Consider the following 22,030-nt stretch of genomic DNA (forward strand, 5'->3'; position numbering starts at 1 on the left):
TTAGAATGAATAAATATGACCAGAAGAATAGCTGGAGGTGGGTTTGTGTTAACACACATTATACAGCTCCCCAGCTCCCTTTCTCAGGATAACAAGAGGTTTCAATGGTAACTTTAACACAGAAGAAGGACGCCACTGTCATATCTACTGTAAATATGAAACTGCAGCACCACTAGCAGCCAGATTGCTTAACTAACTAGCTACCAGCACCTCTGAGGTTAACATATATCTCTTTTTCTTTTCTTTTTTTTATCCATACAAAAACCACAATGTAAAAATGACAGTGAAATGTCACACAGACATGAGAGTGGTCTCAGTCTTCTCATCTAACCCACAGAAACAAAAAGCCTTATTTCCCAAAATGCTGAACAGTTCTTTTAATGTTTGTCTTAACCTCATTGTTCGACTCACATGGAAGCATCACTGCAGCTCATGACCCAGTCAATAAAAACAGAGAGTAATATAAGTGATGATAATGATAATAGTCATGTAAAAATACTGTCATAGTAAAAATATATATATATTGTTTTTCACTAACTCCAGCAAGCAAATGGCTTAAAAAATAGGGTTTGAACAGAGATACATCAGACACATCAGGAACCACAGCTTCAGCTCCAACTCATCTCTCTTTCCCCCTCTGAGGTTAATTGCCAGGATGGCCGGACAGGGAGCCATTACCAAGAGAAGAGGATGTGGAGGATGAGTTAGTGACACAGACAAACAGTAGACCACATTGTAGTCTGCCTTTGTCCAGTGTGTTACTGAAGGAAGAGGACAACATAATGTCATACAGAGGAGAACATGGGCTCAAAAACAACGAAGGGTAAAATAAAAAATAATCTTAAATTAAAACTGATAATTGATACTTAAACATCATAGTCCTTGTGAGAGAAGAAGGCCAGACTTGTTGCCAGTTTGAGCTCATGAACACTCAAAACTTAATCAGTAATCATTTTGACCAGTGGTGGAGAATGATGGGGAGCAATAAGATGCGCAGAGGTCCTTTAAGTGTCCAGGAAAAAATCCAGTCGGCAAACTCTCAGTGTGACCTTGTTTGTTTTTTTCCCCCTTTTATTTCAATAGAGACAAAAGTGTGAGACTCATTTTTGTAGTTTCACAGTCACTATCTGTGCTTCCTCCCTGTGTTCTTCCTCTTCAGAGCCTGTATCCAGGCGGGGAGGGCATGCCGACGGGCCGGTGCCACCTCCTCCATTGCCGCCTGCTCCACCTCATACGCCTGCTCTATCACAGAGTCATCATCTGCTTCCGAATCCTCCTCTGAGTCTGTAACGTCCATATCCAGCTTCGGAGGTACTATGGTCACCATCTCCTCTGCAAAATGAACCCGATGAACCCGGCGGTTCTCTTCAACTCGCCTCTATAAAAAAAAAAAAGGAAAGAAGCAATAGTTAAAAAATCTTAGTTTTTTAGTATTATATTTGGTCTATGTAATATTGATTGATCAATACTTTACTAATACTTTTTAAAATGATGCAACATATGTTCCACACAAAGTCAGTCAAACTATGACCACCTCTCTGGTTATTGGCTACTTTTGGTGTTTGTTTTGTTTTGTTTTGTTTTGTTTTGTTTTGTTTTTGTTTTTCTGAGGTTTTTCTGAGGTGTTTCTGTTTCACCATCAACAGCATCATGCCACAAGGAGGCACTGTGATACACAATATCTCACCCTTTTTGTCACTGTTTCCATAGAGGACTCAGAATCCTGGGATATGGAGTGTCTGAGGACACCCCGTGGTGCAGGAGCAAAAGGGTTAAAAGAAGATGGAGAGAGGGGGGAAGAAGAAGAGTTTACAGTGTGCAAAAGCATGGCAACATCAGATTGTGACTCTCCTGTTTCATCCATCGCATGACTGCTGGTTATGCTCAGTGAAGATATAGAGCCCCCTGTGAAATGAGAGAGAGCAAGAGCTGAGTTTCTCATTTCTAACATCATTTCAACCAAATGTGTCTGGTCCAGATGACAACATCTAACCCCTTTCAACTCAAATGCCTGAAATTCCTAATTATTCAGAGAATTGAGTTGTTCTGACCTCTGCCTGTCTCGTTTCCATCGCTTATTTTCTCAGGTTGAAGCCCCTCGTCCCTCCTCTCGGCTGACTGATGCTGCCTCTTTCTGTTGAGGCTGACTCTCTTGAGCGCTGAGTTGTCCACAACATCTGCAGGCTGCATTTGAAACCAGATAAAGTGGTGATCAACTCAAAAGTGAAAGTAAAAATTCACACAAGAAGGTGGAGTTAAAGAAATGTTGTTATGGATAACTTCTGATTCTTCTATGCTTTATGACAACTAATCACAAAAAAAGTGATTTCTAACCTGTGCAGAGGGTGAAGGTCTACACTGCTGCCTCTGTCCTCTCTCTCCAGACTGCCAGTCTTCCATTGGTTCTGACTGATCAGCCACTCTGTGAACATCCTGCTGTTGTTTTCCCCCTGAAACGTCCATGCCGACAGGTAGGAAAGCATCAGGCGATATCTGTGCCATACTGAAATCTAAACCTGGCGATGACTCTGTGCCCCTGAAGCTCCACGGGCTGTTCCCACTTCCTTGCTGGTTCAAAATCAGAGATAACTGACCACTATCAGAAGGATTTGGTGGGATTTGGGGTTTGCCCAGCGGCTGTTCTGGTGGTCTCTGATTGGTTGAAGTGGGTGGTAGGTTGGGGTTAAGGAACTTAGCCCACTCTTGACCTGTGACGATCTCGTCCAGTAGGCTGAATGAGCCCAGGCCAAAGTCAAAGTCGCTAGAAGACCTGCCACGAGAGAAGAGATTTCTACTGTAAACAAATGGTATGAAAAAAAAAAAAAAAATCAGTGAATTAACCTTAATAACAAGTATTGTCTGTGTAGCCAAAGCCTGAAATATCTTATTCCTCTGTGCAATAGTGTCATTGTTGTCCTAGAAAAAACATTCAGAAAACATCAGTGAGCCACATCGTGTCATGTCCATTCCCTGTGATGAACTTGGGCAGTGCAGTATATTTTGACTCACTCTCTCATACACTGCACTGCCACAGGTGACACAAATAGTCACCAGTGGTTTCCCACCTTTTTTTTGTCTGACGTACACCCACAGCCCCATGTTTCAAATGTGTTAACTTTATATAAAAATTGAAATATATTGTTACAGTAATTTTTCCCACAGCACATAGTGATCCTGGAATTGTCAATGTCAAGGCCTAGTTTCTCTGTTTTCAGTGGTCAAGCTTGCATTTCTGCTACCATCATTTCAGATTCTCTTCTTGCTTCTTGTTTACATGCTGTCTCAATTAAAACATATGGTGTTCAGATGTTACAGCAGGCTCGGTTTGGTGGGAAGCCTGTGGAGTCAGACTGTTCTTGGCATTGTGTGTTTATTTTTCTCCTCAACACAAATATGTGGACACATTCAGCACTGTGCAAAAGCTTTAGGAACTTTAGATGTTTAGATTCTTATCCTTGACGAAATACCATCAGGGAGATTTCTGATCAGTCCCACATTCGTTCTGCAGCACGACAATGACCAAACATACAGCCAGAGTGATAAAGAACTATCTTTAGAGTTCAACATCATTAACCCAGTCTGGGATTACCAGAAGAGACAGAGGACAAGAGAGACAATGCTTGAACAAGAATAACCTACCTGCTAAGAACCTTAAAAACTGTGCACAACTATACTGAGGGGAACCAAATACTGATCTGAGTTATTTTTTCTCTGTTTACTATACTTTATATAAAGATAACCGATAAATAACCCCCCCCCCCCCCCCCCCGCCAAAACTAACTACTCCACCATCTCATCAATGGCAACAGCAGAGGTACCCTCTGGGATACAAGTGCTCCTGGTTGAGAATCACTGCACTTGAGTACCAAAAGTGTATTACTCACCAGCATAAATGCAATATTTACTTCTGAGTAAGTCGATCTTTGGACAGAACATTTAAGTCCAAACGTACTAAGAGAAAGGCCAACACATTGTTGGCTTTGGTCTTTTTGTGGGATTTGCTGACTATAAGAAGAATACAAAATAATGCCAATCTTATCCTTCAAACACAAAGGAAAGGATCACCCTTTATGGATGAGTATGCGTCTCTTTCAAGGGTGGTACATCTACGTAATATACAATGTTTTACTTCAACATTGCGCTTAAATACTACTATGCTACTTTATACTTCTATTCCGTTACATTTATTTGGCCTAACAATCAAAATAGGTTGCACTGTATTTGTAAATCAAACTACCCAACAGTGTTTAATTAGTTCATCTTAATGCCATTAAAACCAACACCAACACTAATACATAACTTACACATTAAAGCGTCAGTGGTAATATTATAATATATAATTACATGACACTGACAAGAGCTGTTCCGCACTCTCAGTGAGTATGTTTGCCTTTGTTACTTGAACTACATTTTGCTGATTGTACTTCAGTACTCCAGTAAGATTTTGAATTCAGGCCTTCTATTTGTAACACAGTAGTTTTACACTATAGTGTTACAACTTATATTTAATAGAAGAACTTCTTCCACCAGTGGTCTTGTTGATGATGTTTCAGCATAAGGCGTGTTATTAAAAGGTGTGACTGAGGAAGTCTGATGACAGATGCTGTCAGGGAGAGGCGTGTGTTTGGCACATCGGACCAGAAAGGCACATCACAGGGAACGTAACAGAGCAGAACAACATCACATCTCAACTTGGAAACAGCTCAGAAATACCTCACATATCTCACTGGTGTCTCAAAACCTGACTGTGAGAACATTAGCTTGCCGACTACAGAACTGGTTTAGGTGTATTTTTGATAATTTTAGGACAATTTGATGGTTGATTACCTGATACGCCCCTCAAGAGTGCTGTCCTCTGTGCGTGTAGGAGGGGTTTCACTGGGTTCACTGCTGTCTGGCTTGTCTTCCTCTTTAACTGATGTGTTGATAAGACCTTCTGCTGTCAGTAGCTGGTTTTGAGTTGAAATCTGAGAGAGTAAACAAGTTTCAGTTTTCAGTTTCACTACTTTTATTTTTTTTTTAATTTTGACAATAGAGAATAAGTGTAATAAAACTGCACTACTCACCCCAGTTCCTTGTTCACTCTCTCGGTCTACTCTCCCACCTACTTCTTTTCCCTTTTTACCAAAACTCCCCGACCTCTCCAACCATCTCTCTTTAAGCTTCTGTGTCCATCTCCTCGTTTTATTCTCAGATGGTCGCTGTTTTCTTCTGGAGCCACTGCTTGTTGTATTTTGGCTTGTTGCAAAAAACTGCATGTCTTTACTTTGTGCCAAATCTCCAAATCCTCCATTCTCCATAGGCAGCACTTTATTGTCTTGACTTCCTGTGTCAAGATTTGCATCTGTGGACTTCAAGGACCACGTGTAGACTTTGGGTGTAAAGCCCTGGTTCTGTCCGGGGCTTGGGACAGTATCTTCATTACCAGGAATGTGTCTTGTCATTGCAGAACTGCCAAAACTCACCCTTTCCCCATCAGTCCTCTCAAAGGAAGTGAGGTCAGCATCCTTAAGTGCTTTAGCGGGAAACAGCTGCCCTGTTCCTGTTGGGGTGATCCTAGGCGATGGGGCCTGTTCCAACACCCTGTTCTCACCCGTGTTATTATCAATGTCATCCTTCTGGGAGGGGAAGGAAATAAGACCCCTGTTTATTCCACTGTCAAGGCCTGGTTGCTGTATTTCCCTACCTTTGAGGCCAAAATTACTATCCGCAGCAGAAATCCCAAACTTTTTTGAGGGGCTACCATTGGTACCAAACTCAAAGCCATTTGCCGGGCTGTTGTTTACTCTCTGGAGGTTGGCGGCTTCTCTTTCTCCATCTTGCTTCCATGTGTTAGCAGCTGGTACAGGCGAGTGCAGGAATGGCTGGCCCTCTCTTCCCGACTGGAGCTTCAGTCTCTGCAGCATGGACTGCAGCAAGCTCTGAGTGTCTGTTGGATTATGTGACTGAGACATCTAGGAACAAAACTGTTGTGTATCAAATCCAGAAATCACAGAAAGGCATGTCAACAATGAGTACACATGAACACAACAATATAGTCCGCTAAAAGGGCTGGATTCCACACAGTCTTATGTAAAGTGTTGCTTCAAATAGAGACTGGAAACCATGACAGAAGAAAGTGTTTGTGTCACCCCGTCCAGCATTTGCTGCATTTGTTGTAAAGACTCTTGTGATGGTTGTCTTCCTCCCTTTTCATGTTCCAATTTTTTTCCATCATCCTCTTAGTTGTTTCTCAGAACAAATATCAGGACAGCTGCGTTTCTTAACATTTAAGTTCCTCAGCCAGGTCTTACTGTCATACTTCTTCCACTCCTCCACAATCCTCAAACGTTTCAGCAGAAGTCTCTTTCTTTTTTTGTGTTGTTTTGGCACAAAGATGAGCCAGACTCAAAACAATTCTTGACCTTTGTCCTCTTGTGTCCTTTCAAAGTCTCTCTCTTTCATCAAATGTCCAAGGTTTCAGTATAGGGAGATTGTTTTAGCCAGACCTCCTCAGCGATGATAGGGAGGAGAGATGGTGCTTGGCGGCGTTCCTCAGAATTTACACACTGAAGCAGACAGACGAGAAAGACCAGTGAGGTGAGATAATTGTGCACTGACAGTGACTCTCCCTCTCTCTTAGTTTCTCTGCCCATCTTTCTTTTTACCCTCCTTTCCTTTCTACTTTTCTCCCTGACTCCCTTGCTCACACGTGCTCACACGTGCACACACACACACACCCTCTTTCTTCCACTGTGACCCTTGAGCAGTAATTACAGGGCGTTTTTTGAGAGCAGCTGCTATTTATGTGTCTTGAGAATGAAAGAAATAGAAAATGTCTGCTATGACATTTGGAATGGGCATATTAACCATATTAACTTTGTTAACTCTATGTTTCTTTTTAAATAAAAAGGTAAAGCAACTTTGTTTTAGTGGAATCCCCTAACAGAGTACTTTTTTCTGACTGTTTTATTTTTCATAAGTGTTTGTTAATATTGACCACCAGCTTGTCATTATATATTATATTGCCCACCTATTTTTTATTTTGATAAAAAAATCTTTATTTTTAGATAAGTGTAATGTTTGTCACATGAAAGCAGCCCTTTGGTCTCTCAAAATACTGATCAGAGACCAAAAGGTTTTAAAAGTGTGATTCATTCAGTAAAATCTCAAACAAACTATCACATTAACTAGAATAAATAGTTTTAATAATAGTAATAATAATGATAAGGCAGCTATAAATATATGAAATGAAAATCCTTTATATTATCCTTTATATTGCCTTATTTCTCTTCGGGAATAAAAAATAAAAATGAAGAGAATTTCTTTTTTCCAGAGTGTTGGACCCCTGGGCACAGGCCTGGGGGGGCTCAAGGGTCAAGGGGCTCATGGGCCAGAACTTTACTTACTGGTAAGCTATCAAACAACCACAAAGGGACACAAAATGACCACAAAATAACACAAAATAACCAGAGAGAGATGCAAAGAAAAAACAACTACAAAGAAAAGTGAAATGACAACACGACTGCAGATGTTAGGTGTCTCTGTCAGTCAGGATTTCCTGCTTCTGTGTAGGAGCGTTGGGGAGGCCTTTCACATGTCTGTGTCCAATGGCTCATTGTTTGATAATCTGTCCATGTTTTTAGTGTGTAGAATCTTAATCTGCAACATAACCAGTAACTACAGCTGTCAGATAAACATAGTAGAGTAAAAAGTACAATATCTGTCTCTGAAATGTAGCTGAGTGGAAGTATAGTGGTATTAAGTGGAAATATTTCATAAAGTATCTAAGAAGTGTACATACATTTACCACAGCACTTGAATAAATGTACTTAGTTATTTTTCAACACTGGTGTAACCACAAAAAAACCCCAAAAACTTAACAATACATCAAATGCATTCGTCCTCAGCATACTAAGTATTTTCAAATGTAAAATGTTTTGCATTTATAACTGTCTGTGTAAATACCTATTCACACCTTCAGACTAAATATGAATCTGTAAAATAAATTAAGCCCTTTAAACACCCTACTGAACTCTTATTACATCCTCGACTTCCACCACCTCTTACTGGTTTTGAAAGTCAATTGCGCATGCGTCTGATCACCCACGCCCCCATGAGATCCTTACTCTCTGATTGGTGCACAGGGCGGAAGCGGTCAATGGCGGCGTAAACAACGCAAAGATCAGTGCTGGAGATTGCTTAGTCGAGCAACTATCGAAGATAAAACTTTAAAATAAAACAACAACCGAATGGAGTATGTTTTCGGCACTAAGAGGATTACCACTCGGTGTGCAAACTATTAACCCCCCATTGGTTCACTTCTTGTTGGCGTTTAGCCGCTAGTTTCGGCTAACTTGTAGCCGAGTTTGCTAACTTAACGGAAAAGTAATTTCTAGTCTGCAGAAATGGACTGCGTCGTGACGGGAGGAAATGTGAAAGGTAGAAAACATTTCCTGTCTTTTCAACCTTGTCTTTAAAGTATATGAAATCACTTAGCTGTTAATTAGAATAGTGTTGTGGGGTGTGTGTGTGTGTGTGTGTGTGTGTGTGTGTGTGTGTGTGTGTGTGTACCGTCCAGTGTTGGCCAAAGCCATCCACTCGCTGTCCAGGATCGGTGATGAGCTGTATGTGGAGCCTCAGGAAGACGGGGTGAGCTGTTCTGTTACTGACACGCATACATCAACACTTCCGCCTGCCATACATATGTATCTTGTTGCTTCCTGTTGGTGCACAGTTTGCGTCAATGAATATTGCTGATTTGTTTCTTTTTTTTCCTCTCTCTCTCTCTCTCTCTCTCTCTCTCTCTCATAGCTGGCCCTGCGGTCTGTGAACTCCTCTCGGTCGGCATATGCTTGCTTCCTGTTCGCACCACTCTTCTTCAGCAGGTGCAGATTGTGTGCGTGTGTATAAACGGCAGTGAAATATGTGTGTGTGCAAGAGAGAGCGAGTAAGTCACTGAATCACATTTTTGTGTGTCATTTCCAAGCGCTTTAAGCCATCTACCCCTCCCTTTTCTTGTGCAGGTACACCATCCCCAGTGGGCATGCCTTCCGCTGCAAGATGGCAATAAAGGTATGCTGAAACAAAGAGATGAGCCATGGTTCCTCTAATGCTTTATATAATTCGTGTCTCATGTTCATTTCATTTACATGGGCTGTAATTATCTATGTCAGCCCTATCAAATGAGCTCAAGTACACCTTCATCAACACCACCCATCCTTTAACATTATCACAGTAATTTTATTTTCCATATAAGTGATCCTGGGGCTTTCCATGTTTAGTATTGGTCTTCTTATTTCCTTTTGAGTTTGCATTCATTCTACTATTTGGAGAGGCTTAGAGAAGTTGCAGTTACTGCTGCCTGTCTCAATCCCTTTGCTCATGTACTCACTAGTTTTCACAAGCTCTCAATCACAGTTGATCTTTTAGTGTTACAGCTAATTCAGGTTGTTGGGAGGCATATCCTGTGCAGCTGTCCTAATAGGTACTCCAACAAATATACTAAAGATCAGAATAAGATAACAGAACAGCACAATAGGATTTGTAATCATATTTATGTGCTTTTTCCTCCTAAAGAAGAACCTGAACCTGATAAATATCTTTTCAATACTCAACTTGAGATGCTCTCTTTCCTGTCATGTTGCTACCACGGTACTACTGTGTGGTTATTGCTGTATGTGCTGCGCAGAACCACTGAGCTTTCTTGTTTTAACAGCTGTACATGGCGGTAATTTAAAAGGGTAGAACACGTGTCACCAAGAAGTTGTATTATCACATGTAAAAAATATTGGGCACTTGTAGAATTTAGAAATTAAACCCAGTAACTAAAACATTGTTTTCTTAGCAGCTTCAATAAAGAGTATTAGCTCAACTGGGTTTTTGTTAGAATGTTTTAGTATTAGACATAGTCAGTCTTTTCCCCATGTGTATATTTACACATGTATTTTCCACTTCTTATGTTCCTCTGTGTTTGAGTCAGAGTGTGCAGGCTGTGTTCAGGTCTTTGGCGTCTCTGGAAAAAACAGTGGAAAAGTGTCATATCGTGCTGGACAAGCAAAAGAACCGCCTCACCTTCACCCTGCACTGTAAACATGGTATCAGTGCTTCACTTCCTCCTCAAATGGTTCACAATGATTTACACTGATGATTTGACAAGTGTTACACCTCATTCACACTGACGCATGTTTTATTTCTTGTAGTACCCCATGTATTTATTGCATTCTATTCAATGTGTGAAGATTTGTGTTTCGGCACTTTCTCTGCAGGCTTGCTGAAGACACATAACCTGTCTTTCCAGGACAGTGAAAGCTTACAGGCAGTGTTTGATAAGGACAGCTGTGCCAATGTGTTCAGGGCCCAGCCCAGGTCTGTGAGATCTCTCTGCATTCTTCATTGTAAAAATATTATTGTAGTACTGACAGTTTTTGCCTTCTGTCTTGCACCTTCTCTGTAACATTTGTTGTTGGCTTACAAACAAAGTGAGATGTCTTTTATTTAGCTGTAGCTTATTGCTTCCCTTTTCTCTGTCCGTTTCTTTCACTGTAAGCTGATGTCATGTCTTCCCTTGCTCTCAGGCTGCTGGTGGACACAGTCGTGCACTTTCCACCGTCTCTGGAAGAGGTGACTGTGGCAGTGAGTGATGAACGGATGTGGGTCAGGAACCATGTGGATGCAGATACAGGTGGTTTGGTTGTCTATTCATCAAGCAGCTAAAAACAGGGTCACTTCTTTGACAAACATAGGTTGCTTTTGTCCTCCATTCACTCCTGTTTTTCTTTCTGTTTCCCTCTCAGAGCAGTCCAAGACCATGCTGACAGAGCTGTGTCTGGCTTCAGATGAGTTTGACCATTTCGCCGTCCAAGCTCACAACAGCGTCACATTTTGTCTCAAGGAGTTAAGGGTGAGACGGCGGACAAAGGGAGGGATGACAGGGCAAAAGAATAGGAGAAGTCGAGAGAGAGAGAAAAAGGGTTGGGAAATTGACCATAGATGGAGAGAAGTCCTTTGGGGGCATTGGTGGAGACAGCTAAAATATGTTGTGGTAATATAATTTCTTGCATTGATTTTCTCATCAAGGAGGTTTGCCTATTGTCATCTGTCCTCCAGGGTTTGTTAGTGTTTGCTGAGTCTACTGGTCTCCCTATTTCTATATACTTTGATGAGCCAGGGAGGTAAGCATACACACTTACAGATATCAACATATAGTTGATCACATGTTACTACAGTGTACAGACATTTACATTGTGTGTGCATGTGTGTCTCAGCCCTGTGGTGCTTTCAGTAACAGACAGTGTCCTGGAGGGGAACTTTGTGCTGGCCACGCTTTCTGACGATCCCAACCTCCGTAAAAACAACACTCAACGGTAAAACATTCAAACACTCAAAAAACAGAATCGTCAGTCCGTTTTGCTAATCATACACAGTAGTTTTTCTCATTTCTAATGGCAGGCAGGAAATTCTAGCATTTACTCTGCAGGGATGTCACACCACCTGGTGGCCAATTACATCCTCTGAGCGGAGAGTCAGTTGACTGCATGCTGCTGGTGTTTGATCCAGCAGGTCCAGGTCCAGCACATGTGGTCTGCTCCACTGTCGAATTAAACTTTGGCAGCATATTCTTGTTGAATTTGCACTAACAGCCATTTGATTCTAGAAAATGAATAAAGGAACTGTTTTTTGCGTGGATGAACACATATGTAAACAGGCTGTCAGTGAATCTCAGCATGGAGCCTGAGAACCACATTTTTTCCCCTTTTCTCTTCCTCATTCTTGTCATATTTTCCTTCCACCTCTCAGAGCACGCACACCGCCGCCTGCCCCTCCCGATGACTTCATGAATGACGACATAGACTCCTACCTCATCGCCATGGATACCAGTATTGTACCAGGTCCCTCTGCTACAGGTTCACCAACTCCCCCATTAGCTGAATCCACATACTCAAAACAGCCTCCTGCAGCCAATCACAGGACAAGGATACACAGTGAGGAGGAGGAAGGGGAGGAAGAAGATGATACAGCTGATTCAGACAGACCACCTAATAAGAAGGTATGGTTTGGCTAGATAAATAAGTAGATGAATATGTAACAAAGGGAGATGAGACCAAATGGATTGCCAGATTAGCGGTTTTCCATTTGCATATGCTGTTGTGTTTTTATATTCATTCATTTCATATTTATTTACCCAGGAAACTGTAGAAATTGAAATCTTTTCAAAAATGCATTGCAGACTGTACATAGCACAATTCATTAAAAAAAGTTTGAATTTCCCAAATCAAGGCATAATCTGCGTCCACGTTTTAAAACACACCATAACACTGACAGCTAGATGAGACTTGACTTCCTGTAGCAATGCTATGTTGCTGTTTAAGCACAAAATACCAAATAAAGTATAAACATAAATTTTATTTCTCCTCTTAGCAACTCTCTGCCCTTTAGTGGCCTTCTTAAAATATCTTCCCCCTCCTCTGCCCTGGCCTTGTAGCACAACAAATACTGAAGCCAAGTGCAAACTCCAAGACTCAAAAATCTCTGCATAGTTTTTTTTTATACCTGACCTTTGTCATGTTGATGTGGGAGTTTACAAAGTACACAACTGTTCTCAGACTAGCTGTACTGATTACAACATTATTCCACTTTGAGACGTTTGTGACTGGAACAAATGACTGATATTGAACAAAAACATGAGAGAAGTTGTTATGTACTTGCTTCTGCTGTCTCGCACCATCTTTAACCCCAGTTTCCTTTTGTGATCTCATTGGATAACACTTGTATCCTTTCTCAAACTAGCCTATTATTTCAATTATATTAATATTTCTTCTTCTTCTGTGTCATCCTCCCACAGTTCTGTTCGTTGTTCTTTGGATCCGTGCTTCCCCCGTCTTCTCAGATGAGTACTCAACCAATGACATGTCAGGAGGTTCTGGCCAGTGACAGTGAGGATGAGGCATAAGTAGAGTGACAGTGGACTGATGGGATGTGAACTGTGGACTGAGGTTCATGTGTGTCCACTTTTATTACTGTTACACCATGCCACTTGCACTACTTGAAAATGTAGAAATTGACATCTTGGACCTTTATTTTTATTTTTACTGGCTTGTACAAATGTTTGTTTTTTGTTGTTGTTATTTTTTTTTTAAAACCAAAACTGTGCAGAAGGCATCAGTACAGAACCCATGTATTCCAGCTTTTTATTGGATTATAATGTTTATGGTGGAAATCTAGGATTATGTGAAAGTAGACATGAAGCACTTCCTGTTTATTTTTGTTTGGAGTCTGTTCGGTTTGTGATCAAGGATCAAGGTGCAGCGGAGAAAAAAACAAGTCTCTCCAAATAAAACAAACTTATTTTTCAAAGTGTCTAAACATCATTTATTGTTTATTTACATGTGAAAAAGGTTCAAGTATGGCAAAGATTTAGGATGAGGGGAACGTGTGCTTTAGGATCAGGAAGGATAAGGTCTGGAGTCCATGGTTATGGTAAGAGCTTTTAATAAGGTGCAGCAAAAATATGGCATTGGCTAACTGTAAACAAAGGCCCGAAATTCCTTAACACATAAAATGGAACTATTACCTTAATGCAAACAATTTAAAGACATACTGCCATAAACTACAACCGTAACCATGTGCCTCAGACCTCATCACTTCAGTTGTTATTGCGAACATTTGTCAAAAATAAGATTCAGCATAAGAAGCAGAATATCTAAGCGTCTGTGAGCCAGTCTTTGCAGAGTGAGACGGATCATTGGTACCTTTCTCCTTTTGCACTTGAAAACTTTTCCCCCTCGTCTGAGGTTTCCTCCTCTCTCGCTCCCTCTCCTTCTCCATCTCCTTTTCTTGCTTCCTCCTTAGCCTCTCTTCCTCTTTCTCCCTTCTTTCTCTCTCCCTCCGCCTCCTCCTCCTCTCCCTAGAGCTAAGTTTCTCCTCACCCTTGTCCTCAACCACTTTCCCCGTTCCATCACTGAAGTCCTGAATCAAGATTTTGGGGACTTGCATTTTCTGTGCCCCCTTTTCCTTTGCCTTTTTGGGCTGCTCTCCTCTCAGTCTGCGGAAGAGACCAAAACGTTTAGTTGGTGGGGGCCGCTCGTGCTCTGCCACTGTCCCCTCTTTCTCTTCTGCGGACAGTGATAAAGTGACTTTTGAAGACCGAGTCTCATCGGGAGGAGTTTGGGTCGGGTTTACAGCTCCAGGATTGGACTGTGATTCAGTGTGTTTAACTTCTGGTTGATCAGGGGTAGATTGTGACTGAGTAGGTTTCTGTGGGGCGGTGAAGAGATCTTCTGAGAGCCTACGTGCTAACCTGGGTCCACGGGAGCTGGAAGGCTTGCGGACACAAAAGTCACCAGACGACCTACTACTACGGTGCCCAGAGGCTTGTGCCACGCCGCTGTTATTCGGCTCAGCCGGAGAATCATCTTTATTCTGGACCTGTCGGTTGCAGTCAGTATGTGGATTGTCTGTCAAGTTAGGAGTAGAAATGAAGACGTCATCCTCTCCTACAGTGTTTTCTTCGACTTTTTGTGTGCTTTCTCCTTCCTTTAAAGGACACATAGTGGCCTGGCTTGTCAGTTCTTCAGGTGCAGGTTCCTCAGAGGTACTCATTTCTACTGAACTCATTTCCCCATCAGGCTCTGTGGCGAGATTCACTGCTTCAGCCTCCTTGGAGGTCTCCTCCTTCTCTGGAGGTGCTAAAGAATCAGTCGTTTCCACGGTCGTCTGAGATTCAGTTGGTATTTCCTCTGCTTGCGTTTGATCATTGTCAACCTGTGTCTCTGGGGACACAGTCAAAGTTATTTCTTCTTTTTCCTGTGTGGGTTCAGATGCTTCTGTATCACACTCTTTCTCTGAACAGTGAGCAAAGTCTTCACTTGACTCCTTCACTGTATCGTCCGCAACTGGTGTTTCTGCTTCAGCCTGTGTGTCACTGACTCTGTCAGCGTCTTCTTCTTGTTGGATGCACTCAGGTGAAAGCAGGATTAATGTTTCTGCCTCTGTCTCAGTCTTTGAATCTATGGGTTGTTCTGAATCAACTGGTGTTTCTGCTTCAGCCTGTGTGTCACCGTCTCTGTCAGTGTCTTCTTCATGTTGGATGCACTCAGGTGAAAGCAGGATTAATGTTTCTGCCTCTGTCTCAGTCTCTGTCTCTGTCTTTGAATCTATGGGTTGTTCTGAATCAACTGGTGTTTCTGCTTCAGCCTGTGTGTCACCGACTCTGTCGGTGTCTTCTTCTTGTGGGATGCACTCAGGTGAAAGCAGGATTAATGTTTCTGCCTCTGCCTCTGTCTCTGTCTTTGAATCTATGGGTTGTTCTGAATCTATTTGTACTGTTTCGGTCTCCAATTCGTCCTGTGTGGCTGCATTTTCCTCCACCTTTTCTTCAGTTTCTGTCTCTGTTTGGGTGTGGCATTCTTCTATGACTTCCCTTTTGGCTAATGACTCAGTACTGTGGTGTTTTACTTCAAATGCATCACCCTGTAGGCTTTTGTCTGTCTCTGTAATCACTTCTTCCTGTGTCTCTGTCCCTAATGTTAGATCCGGGTCTATGAAAGTTCCTGCTTCGGTGTTGCTGTCGGTCTCTAAGCATGGACTTGTCTCAATTATTGTTTCTGAGGCTTCAGTGACTGTGTCCACCTGCATCTGATGCTCATTTTTACTTCCTGTCCTCTCTTCTGGTTTCATGTCTGCCTGAGTCATCTGTTCCTCGCTCGAGTCTACACTTACTTGCATTTCTTCGTCTGTGTGTGTGTCTGCATCAGCATCTTTCTCTGCCTCACTCTGATTTTCCTCCACAGCAGCTAAATGCTCACTTTCTGGCACTTGTTCTATTATTTCCTCCTTTTCATCTTTGATCTCGGTTTCCTCGTCCTGGCCTTTGTGACTCTGTTGCTCCAGGACTTGTGACTGGCTATAAGAGTCCAGCTCCTCTCCCTGGTCATGGTGAGAGGTATGTTCAGTGGGCGGAAGAATATTTTCAACAGTCTCATCTTTGGCTGGACCTTGGTTTTGTTCTGTCTCCACATTTGTTTCCTCTGTCTGTTCTGAAAGCAACTTGTTGTCCTCTGTCTCTTTGGGTTGACTTTCCTCATTCTCAGTGATTCTTGTTTCGACTTGTTCAATCTGTTCTTTTACTATTACTGGTTCTTCTGCGTGCTCTGTTGGTATGTTTTGGACTTTGTCCATCTCTTTAGGTTCCTCTGAAAGTTCTTTCTCTTCAGTTTGTGCTGTTAGTTTTGACTCACTCTGTTTTTTGTGTTCCTCTATGTCCTCCTCCTCCTGAACACCCTGCACTGCCTTAAAGTTTATCTCATTCCAGCTTCTCCAGTCCTCTTTTGATGCCATTGAAAGATGCCTCACAACTTTACCACCGCCTTCCCAATCACCTGTGTTTGCTTTTCCCCCTTTCCTCAGCCTCTTGTGAAGGAGCGAAGGAGACAGCGACAGAGTGGAGGCTGAACGAGAAAGAGGGACGGAAAGGTTCCCTTTCTCTCTGTCTTTCCTGTCCTGCTCTTCCTTGTTCTGTCGAGCCCTTGCACACGCCATCCGGTATCCTTGGCAGCGACCTCTGGGGTCAAAGGTGGAGGAGGGTCTGTCTTTCCTCCACTTTTCTAACTCCTTCTGTGTGTGTTTCTCCAGATCTCTGGCTGACAGCGGCACCGAGCACACCTGAGAGTGCAGAGAGAGGAATGGGAAATAGAAAGATGTTGGTGATCCCCTTGTTATACTGCAATGTTGTCAATCATCAATTGTACAGTATTAAATTATAATTTGTGTGTACTGGCTAAAACAAGTGTAACTTTTGTGGATATTGATTACACTAAGAAAAGTGATATACTGAAATATATTTCAGTAACCTTATTGTGGTTCCTCTTAATTCAATTTGGGATTTTATATTCCTTTACTATTATTATAATATTATAATATTATAATAATTCTAATAAACATCACCCTAGTCATGTTTCAAAGCAAATTGCAGCTGACATTTTGCAAATATAAACCGATATATCTATAAGTTAACATACAACTGTGCTAGCATTCCCTCCAGTTCGGGCTCAATGAAGAACCTAAATTATGCTGGATTTATAACCAGGTTGTTTATCACTGGCAAACTGGTGCCTTAATGAAAATGTGAAAAGTGGATGCGTGCGTGTAATTCTAGTTCATGGTAGCCAAAATAGTCTGGAACATAATTTTAGCATTATTTACTTACCTCTGCTATAAAGGCATCATCTTCTTCTTGGACCTGCTCCCTGATGCCCCTCAGCTTCTCCAGAGTCTCCATTTGGCCCTGGCACTGTTTCCTCTGCTCGGCACGACCCAGCACCCGACGCACCAGCACCACCGCCACCTGGAGCAGCACCCGCACCCCTGCACAGAAGGGAGGAGAGGTAAACGTGGATGGAGAGGTAGAAATGACAAATTATTTCTTAATTAATCATTATTCTGCAAATCACACTATAAATGATCAGCAGTATTATTTTATATTTTTTTATCAAAAGATACCATGTAGCACACTTATAAAAATACAGATTATTGTGTCTTTGAAATTATACATTTACACTATTAGAAGAAGGTGTCATTTGCAGGCTATGTGGAGGATGTACCATAGCAGAAAAACAGGTCCCAGACTCGGAGGAGAGTGTTGAATGGCAGGTGGCGTGTGAACAGACACATCAGCCAGTCAGTGGCAAACATGAGGGGCTCCACTCCGTGGTGCTGCAGGTGTTTGTGTGCAGCTGGACAAGTCCTTTTCAAGACCCAGGTCAGCATGCCTGCATCAAACAGGACTCCCTCCTACACAACACATGGCAGCAGGCTCAGATGGAGACCCACACTGTGCACATTCATCACTGTTTTATAACCTCTTGCTAAACTGGGGCTAGTCCATAGCTCAAGTTAACAAAAATATGCCTTCAGATTCACTTGACTGGCCTACGTGTGGAATATCTGTGTGTGGCAGGGTAAACAGGTTTGATCGGGTACATTTTGTTCATGTGTGGAAACGTGCATGTTCTCACCAGCAGAGGGCTGTAGTATCCAGGCAGGTACTGCTCGCTGATCTGCACCAAACACCAGAAGGCCTCCTGCCAGGGTTACATGAGGTGAACATTAGATTCCATGATAGCTAATTCTTTTTTTTAATATTTGTATTACCCTATTACCACCAAGGTAGTTATGTATCTGAACCATTGTTTGTACCATGGGACAGACTGCCAAAATGCCAGTATATTAACATATGGATGAAGCAAATAATGTTACAGATTCAGTGTCTGAAAAGGGGGGTTTTGTTGTTGTGAAATCCAGATTAATTAAATGTTTCTGTGATGGGTTTGCAGCGTCTTTATTTGACATGAAACTTGTGGTCGCTACCTCAGCGGGCATGTTCATCAGCAGCACTGCAGCTACAGGCCCCTGGGCCTGGCAGTAGCCCTCTTCTGGTTGGTACTGAGTGTAGGCTTTCAACACCCGGAACAAACCACGTTGCCTACGCATACACACACACACCACAACAGTCAGATGCACAAACCACAAGTTTAAAACTCACGATTACACCTTTGATTAGAGATTACAGTTTACAAAAGTTAAAATACAGCAAATGATATCACTGTCTACTTACTTGTAGTAATAGTAATAACTTTAATTTTAGAAAGATAGCAGGAATGTAAAGATGGGGTGGGTGTAGCAGAGGTACACAAAAGACTAAAGAAACAACAGGACTCATCAACTTGTCAACAGAAACAAATAGAAGCAGAAATGTTTCCTACCCATGTCCATCCTTGGAGAGGAACATTTCATGAAAGGGGAACTGTCGGTCCAGGTCTCTTTCAATCACATCCACCCAGCTCTGCAGGGCGGGCTGCGAGTCCAGAGACTGACACAGAAACAAAAAATACTTCAGTGAAATATCTGCAAATGTGTTGTAAAACTGAGAAAGGGAAGCAAATTCTCCCAATTGGGAAGCTGGAACCAGGAAAATCTGTGTCAGATTTGCTTGATAATTATCAATTACTTGATTGTCAAATTTGTGTAGATTAATTGATACATGCATTAATTAATATCAATTAATCAACTAATTGTTTCTGCACTAGTTACATTTGCAAAGAGTTTTCTTGCCTCATAGAGTTTTTCATTTTGTTTCATCCTGTCAGTGGCTGCACACAGCAGAGGCCAGCACTTAGCTCTGAGTGAGGCAGGGATGCCTTTCTGACACTGCACTTTGACCTGAGGGGACACAGTTAACAGAGACACATTTTCAGCCCCAAACAGTCATAAACAAATGACTACAACAACATGATTCTGTATTTTCATTGTTGACAGAATGAATGTTAAATAGGCCAGCAGATATTTTAACTTGTCAAAACAGGAAAAGCACAGGTGTAACTGATAACATCAACAATGGCTCTGTTCTACTTGAGTGTCCCAGTGAAGCGTGACAGTGAGCCAGCGTGAGCAGTACCAGGACCCTGAACCTGAAGCAGCTAAATGGAATTCAGCTATCATTAATGCCATTATTTACTGAATTTTAGTGGCTACACACCTTACTGGTCTTCTTCAACAAAATGCGATCCCATTGGAGAATGATATTTATCCATTTGGTCTCCCTCTGCCTGACCAACTCAGGGGGCGGGCCCACACTCCTGACACAAAACAACACACCAAACACCAGGTAAGTATTTTAAAACATAAAACAATCGTATTCTTACTTTAATGAAAGCCTATTATGCATCTCACTCATTGACTGTACAGTATTAAGGCTCTCAGAACAATAACGTAGCTGGAGTCCTTTAAGTCCGTGTGCAGCGTTTCTGCATGCACTTTTGTCTGTTGTCACTTCTGAAAGGCAGTGCTCCGAAAAACAAGACAGGAAACAGGAAAACCACACGTTAGCGGTGCGATGTCTCCATGGCAACAGGTCAGGATGTTATCAATGAGCAAAGTGTTAAGATGCCAGGTAGCCGTTTGTTCAGCTGGTCTTCACATAGTCCACCAGCAAGATTTTTAGTTTTATTGTTGTATGAAGGTAATGTAAATATGTAGCCTATTGTTTTTGAAAGAGTTTGCTTGCTTGTATTATCTGAGGTTAAAATGTGTATTGAGTAAATGAGTAAAATAATTTTCATGTACACTACCTTAATTACAGTTTGCACCGTTTCAGGGATTTATTTTACATGTTTCTGCAGAATTATAAAATCCACATTATCAAAGCACCCCCAGAGTGTCTTGTGATGTTTCAGAAGGTTGTGTCTCTTCCTTGAACTTCAAACAGGCTTTACACAGCTTCGTGTTAAAGGTTTCTCTCCTGCTGCAAAATTAATCCTCAGTCATACAACTTGATGGCATGCCTCTGCGCAAAACCGAGCAGTATTTTTGTAGATGACCCTATAAAAACCAACACTCATGAATATAACTGCCAGCGTGTTTCACTGTAGGCTCTATGCCCTGCTCTCTTGATCTTTTATGTGACTTTCTCCCCATTTGTGCTCACAATAATGGTGCAGTGGAGCAAGAGTGAACTTCACACTTTCTAGGTAAACAAGACTTTATTTTAACTCATTAGCAGAAACATTTTGCTCTGTTTGGCCCTCTCTGCACATGAACAGTGTATTTTTGTTTTCTCAAATAAATGTACTGGTCTTCAGACAATGTGGTCTCTATATAAATATATGGCCTTGCTTTGGAAGAAAATAACTTGGTTTGTGAAAATCTGTACAGCCCCTTAAAACTTTCCTTCATTCACTGGAACACAGACAGAAGCAACTGGAAAATATCTGAATCTTACGTGTTTTAAAAAAAATAATAAAGTGTTAGACGCACTAGCAGCTCACATCCACTCTAAGGTCCTCTAATGAGGGACAACAAGTAGACATGACTTTATTTATGGGGTCACAGATATAGACATAAATTACCATCAGATCATCAAAGAAGGAGCACACACACATATAAATTTATTGTTGACTGAAAATAAGTACATGTATATTATATTAGTGTATGAAAACCTTACCAGTCACTTTCAGTTTGACCCGTTTGACCACAACCATTTTGTTTTTGATAATTACTGAAAAGAAAAAAATCTTGGTAGTGGGCTGAGATTTTTAGACCTCACCACGTATTTCCTGTACTGTATGTATTTTTTTTAATGAACATTGGGCTTTCTGGAGGTTTATCTACTTCAAAACTGTTTAGTAATGTCAACAGACACCTCAGCATGCATTTGTCTCTCTACCATTTGACCTCTTTAAATAAAAATGCCTCTTTGAAGATAGAACAAAAACTGAGAAGCAGGATGCCTGGTTTTGACAACAGTGCCAATCTCAGTACAGTAACAGCACAGTTAGAGTAGACAAAAATGTGGAACTGCTCACCCAGCTGTGGATCCATTGGTCAAAATGAAGCCAAACCGGTCTGTCTCCGGTTCCAGGCTGACCTCTGACCCTGCATCAGATCCAGAGCTGTCCTCCTCAGTGGGGTTCTTCTGGGTTGGACTCGATGGACTCAACATCTTACTGAAAGAGAAGAGGAGGCTCTCTTTACTCACCATGTGACTGTCTACACTATCATCATGGTTATGTGAAGCTGATGTGCCTCTGCCTCAGAAATTTATGACTTTACAACACTTTCATGTCAAAGATGTTCGATACCTAAACTCTGTCTGAAAATGGTAGTAGTGGTAATTAGTAGTAGTATGCAAAGTGTTTGTCTTGGTGTTCAATGAGAACTGTTCTGCTGTACTACCATAGCATTTTAAAAGTATGTGTTTTACCACCTCTCATTCAAGCCAGGGCTGTGAGATCTAGTGCCTCCGTTTTTTGGCTTTAGTGTAAAGTAGTCTTAAGTTAACTGGCTGCCCTAAAACCAGAAACAAAACCACACCACGGGGATATAACCAGACCGAGAAAATCTCTGAAAATATGCATTTAAATGAAATTACCTCTTGCATTTCCGTCATGTTTGAGCACTCGTTGCTGAAGAGGTGAAGTGTGAGAGCCTCCAGTGATGGGAGAGGAAGACAAACTTCCTCCCTCCCTCTTGCTCAGTTGCTCTCTCTGTCTCTGTC

At 41.7% G+C, this 22,030-nt stretch overlaps 3 protein-coding genes across 3 annotated transcripts; 1 reads left to right on the forward strand and 2 right to left on the reverse strand.

Moving 5' to 3' along the window:
* Positions 1–1,103: 1,103 nt before the first annotated feature.
* Positions 1,104–8,686, reverse strand: zgc:113229 (uncharacterized protein LOC550612 homolog). Its single transcript, XM_041047499.1, has 7 exons — positions 8,554–8,686; positions 5,067–6,548; positions 4,828–4,967; positions 2,335–2,770; positions 2,052–2,184; positions 1,688–1,905; positions 1,104–1,378 (listed from the first exon to the last, which is right to left on the reverse strand). The coding sequence occupies exons 2-7, from the start codon at positions 5,952–5,954 to the stop codon at positions 1,124–1,126; spliced, it is 2,070 nt and encodes a 689-aa protein (XP_040903433.1). The 5' UTR covers positions 5,955–6,548; positions 8,554–8,686; the 3' UTR covers positions 1,104–1,123.
* rad9a (RAD9 checkpoint clamp component A) lies at positions 8,134–13,329 on the forward strand. Its single transcript, XM_041047501.1, has 12 exons — positions 8,134–8,421; positions 8,561–8,631; positions 8,794–8,867; positions 9,006–9,054; positions 9,962–10,076; positions 10,248–10,347; positions 10,557–10,663; positions 10,776–10,882; positions 11,089–11,153; positions 11,247–11,345; positions 11,779–12,028; positions 12,824–13,329. The coding sequence occupies exons 1-12, from the start codon at positions 8,388–8,390 to the stop codon at positions 12,929–12,931; spliced, it is 1,179 nt and encodes a 392-aa protein (XP_040903435.1). The 5' UTR covers positions 8,134–8,387; the 3' UTR covers positions 12,932–13,329.
* Positions 13,311–21,994, reverse strand: tbc1d10c (TBC1 domain family, member 10C). Its single transcript, XM_041047498.1, has 10 exons — positions 21,905–21,994; positions 21,339–21,479; positions 19,514–19,613; positions 19,090–19,197; positions 18,741–18,847; positions 18,346–18,460; positions 17,994–18,059; positions 17,580–17,769; positions 17,186–17,343; positions 13,311–16,641 (listed from the first exon to the last, which is right to left on the reverse strand). The coding sequence occupies exons 2-10, from the start codon at positions 21,473–21,475 to the stop codon at positions 13,648–13,650; spliced, it is 3,975 nt and encodes a 1,324-aa protein (XP_040903432.1). The 5' UTR covers positions 21,476–21,479; positions 21,905–21,994; the 3' UTR covers positions 13,311–13,647.
* Between the last annotated feature and the right edge of the window lie 36 nt (positions 21,995–22,030).

This window comes from Toxotes jaculatrix, chromosome 10, assembly GCF_017976425.1.
Source record: "Toxotes jaculatrix isolate fToxJac2 chromosome 10, fToxJac2.pri, whole genome shotgun sequence".
NCBI classification, from domain to species: domain Eukaryota; kingdom Metazoa; phylum Chordata; class Actinopteri; family Toxotidae; genus Toxotes; species Toxotes jaculatrix.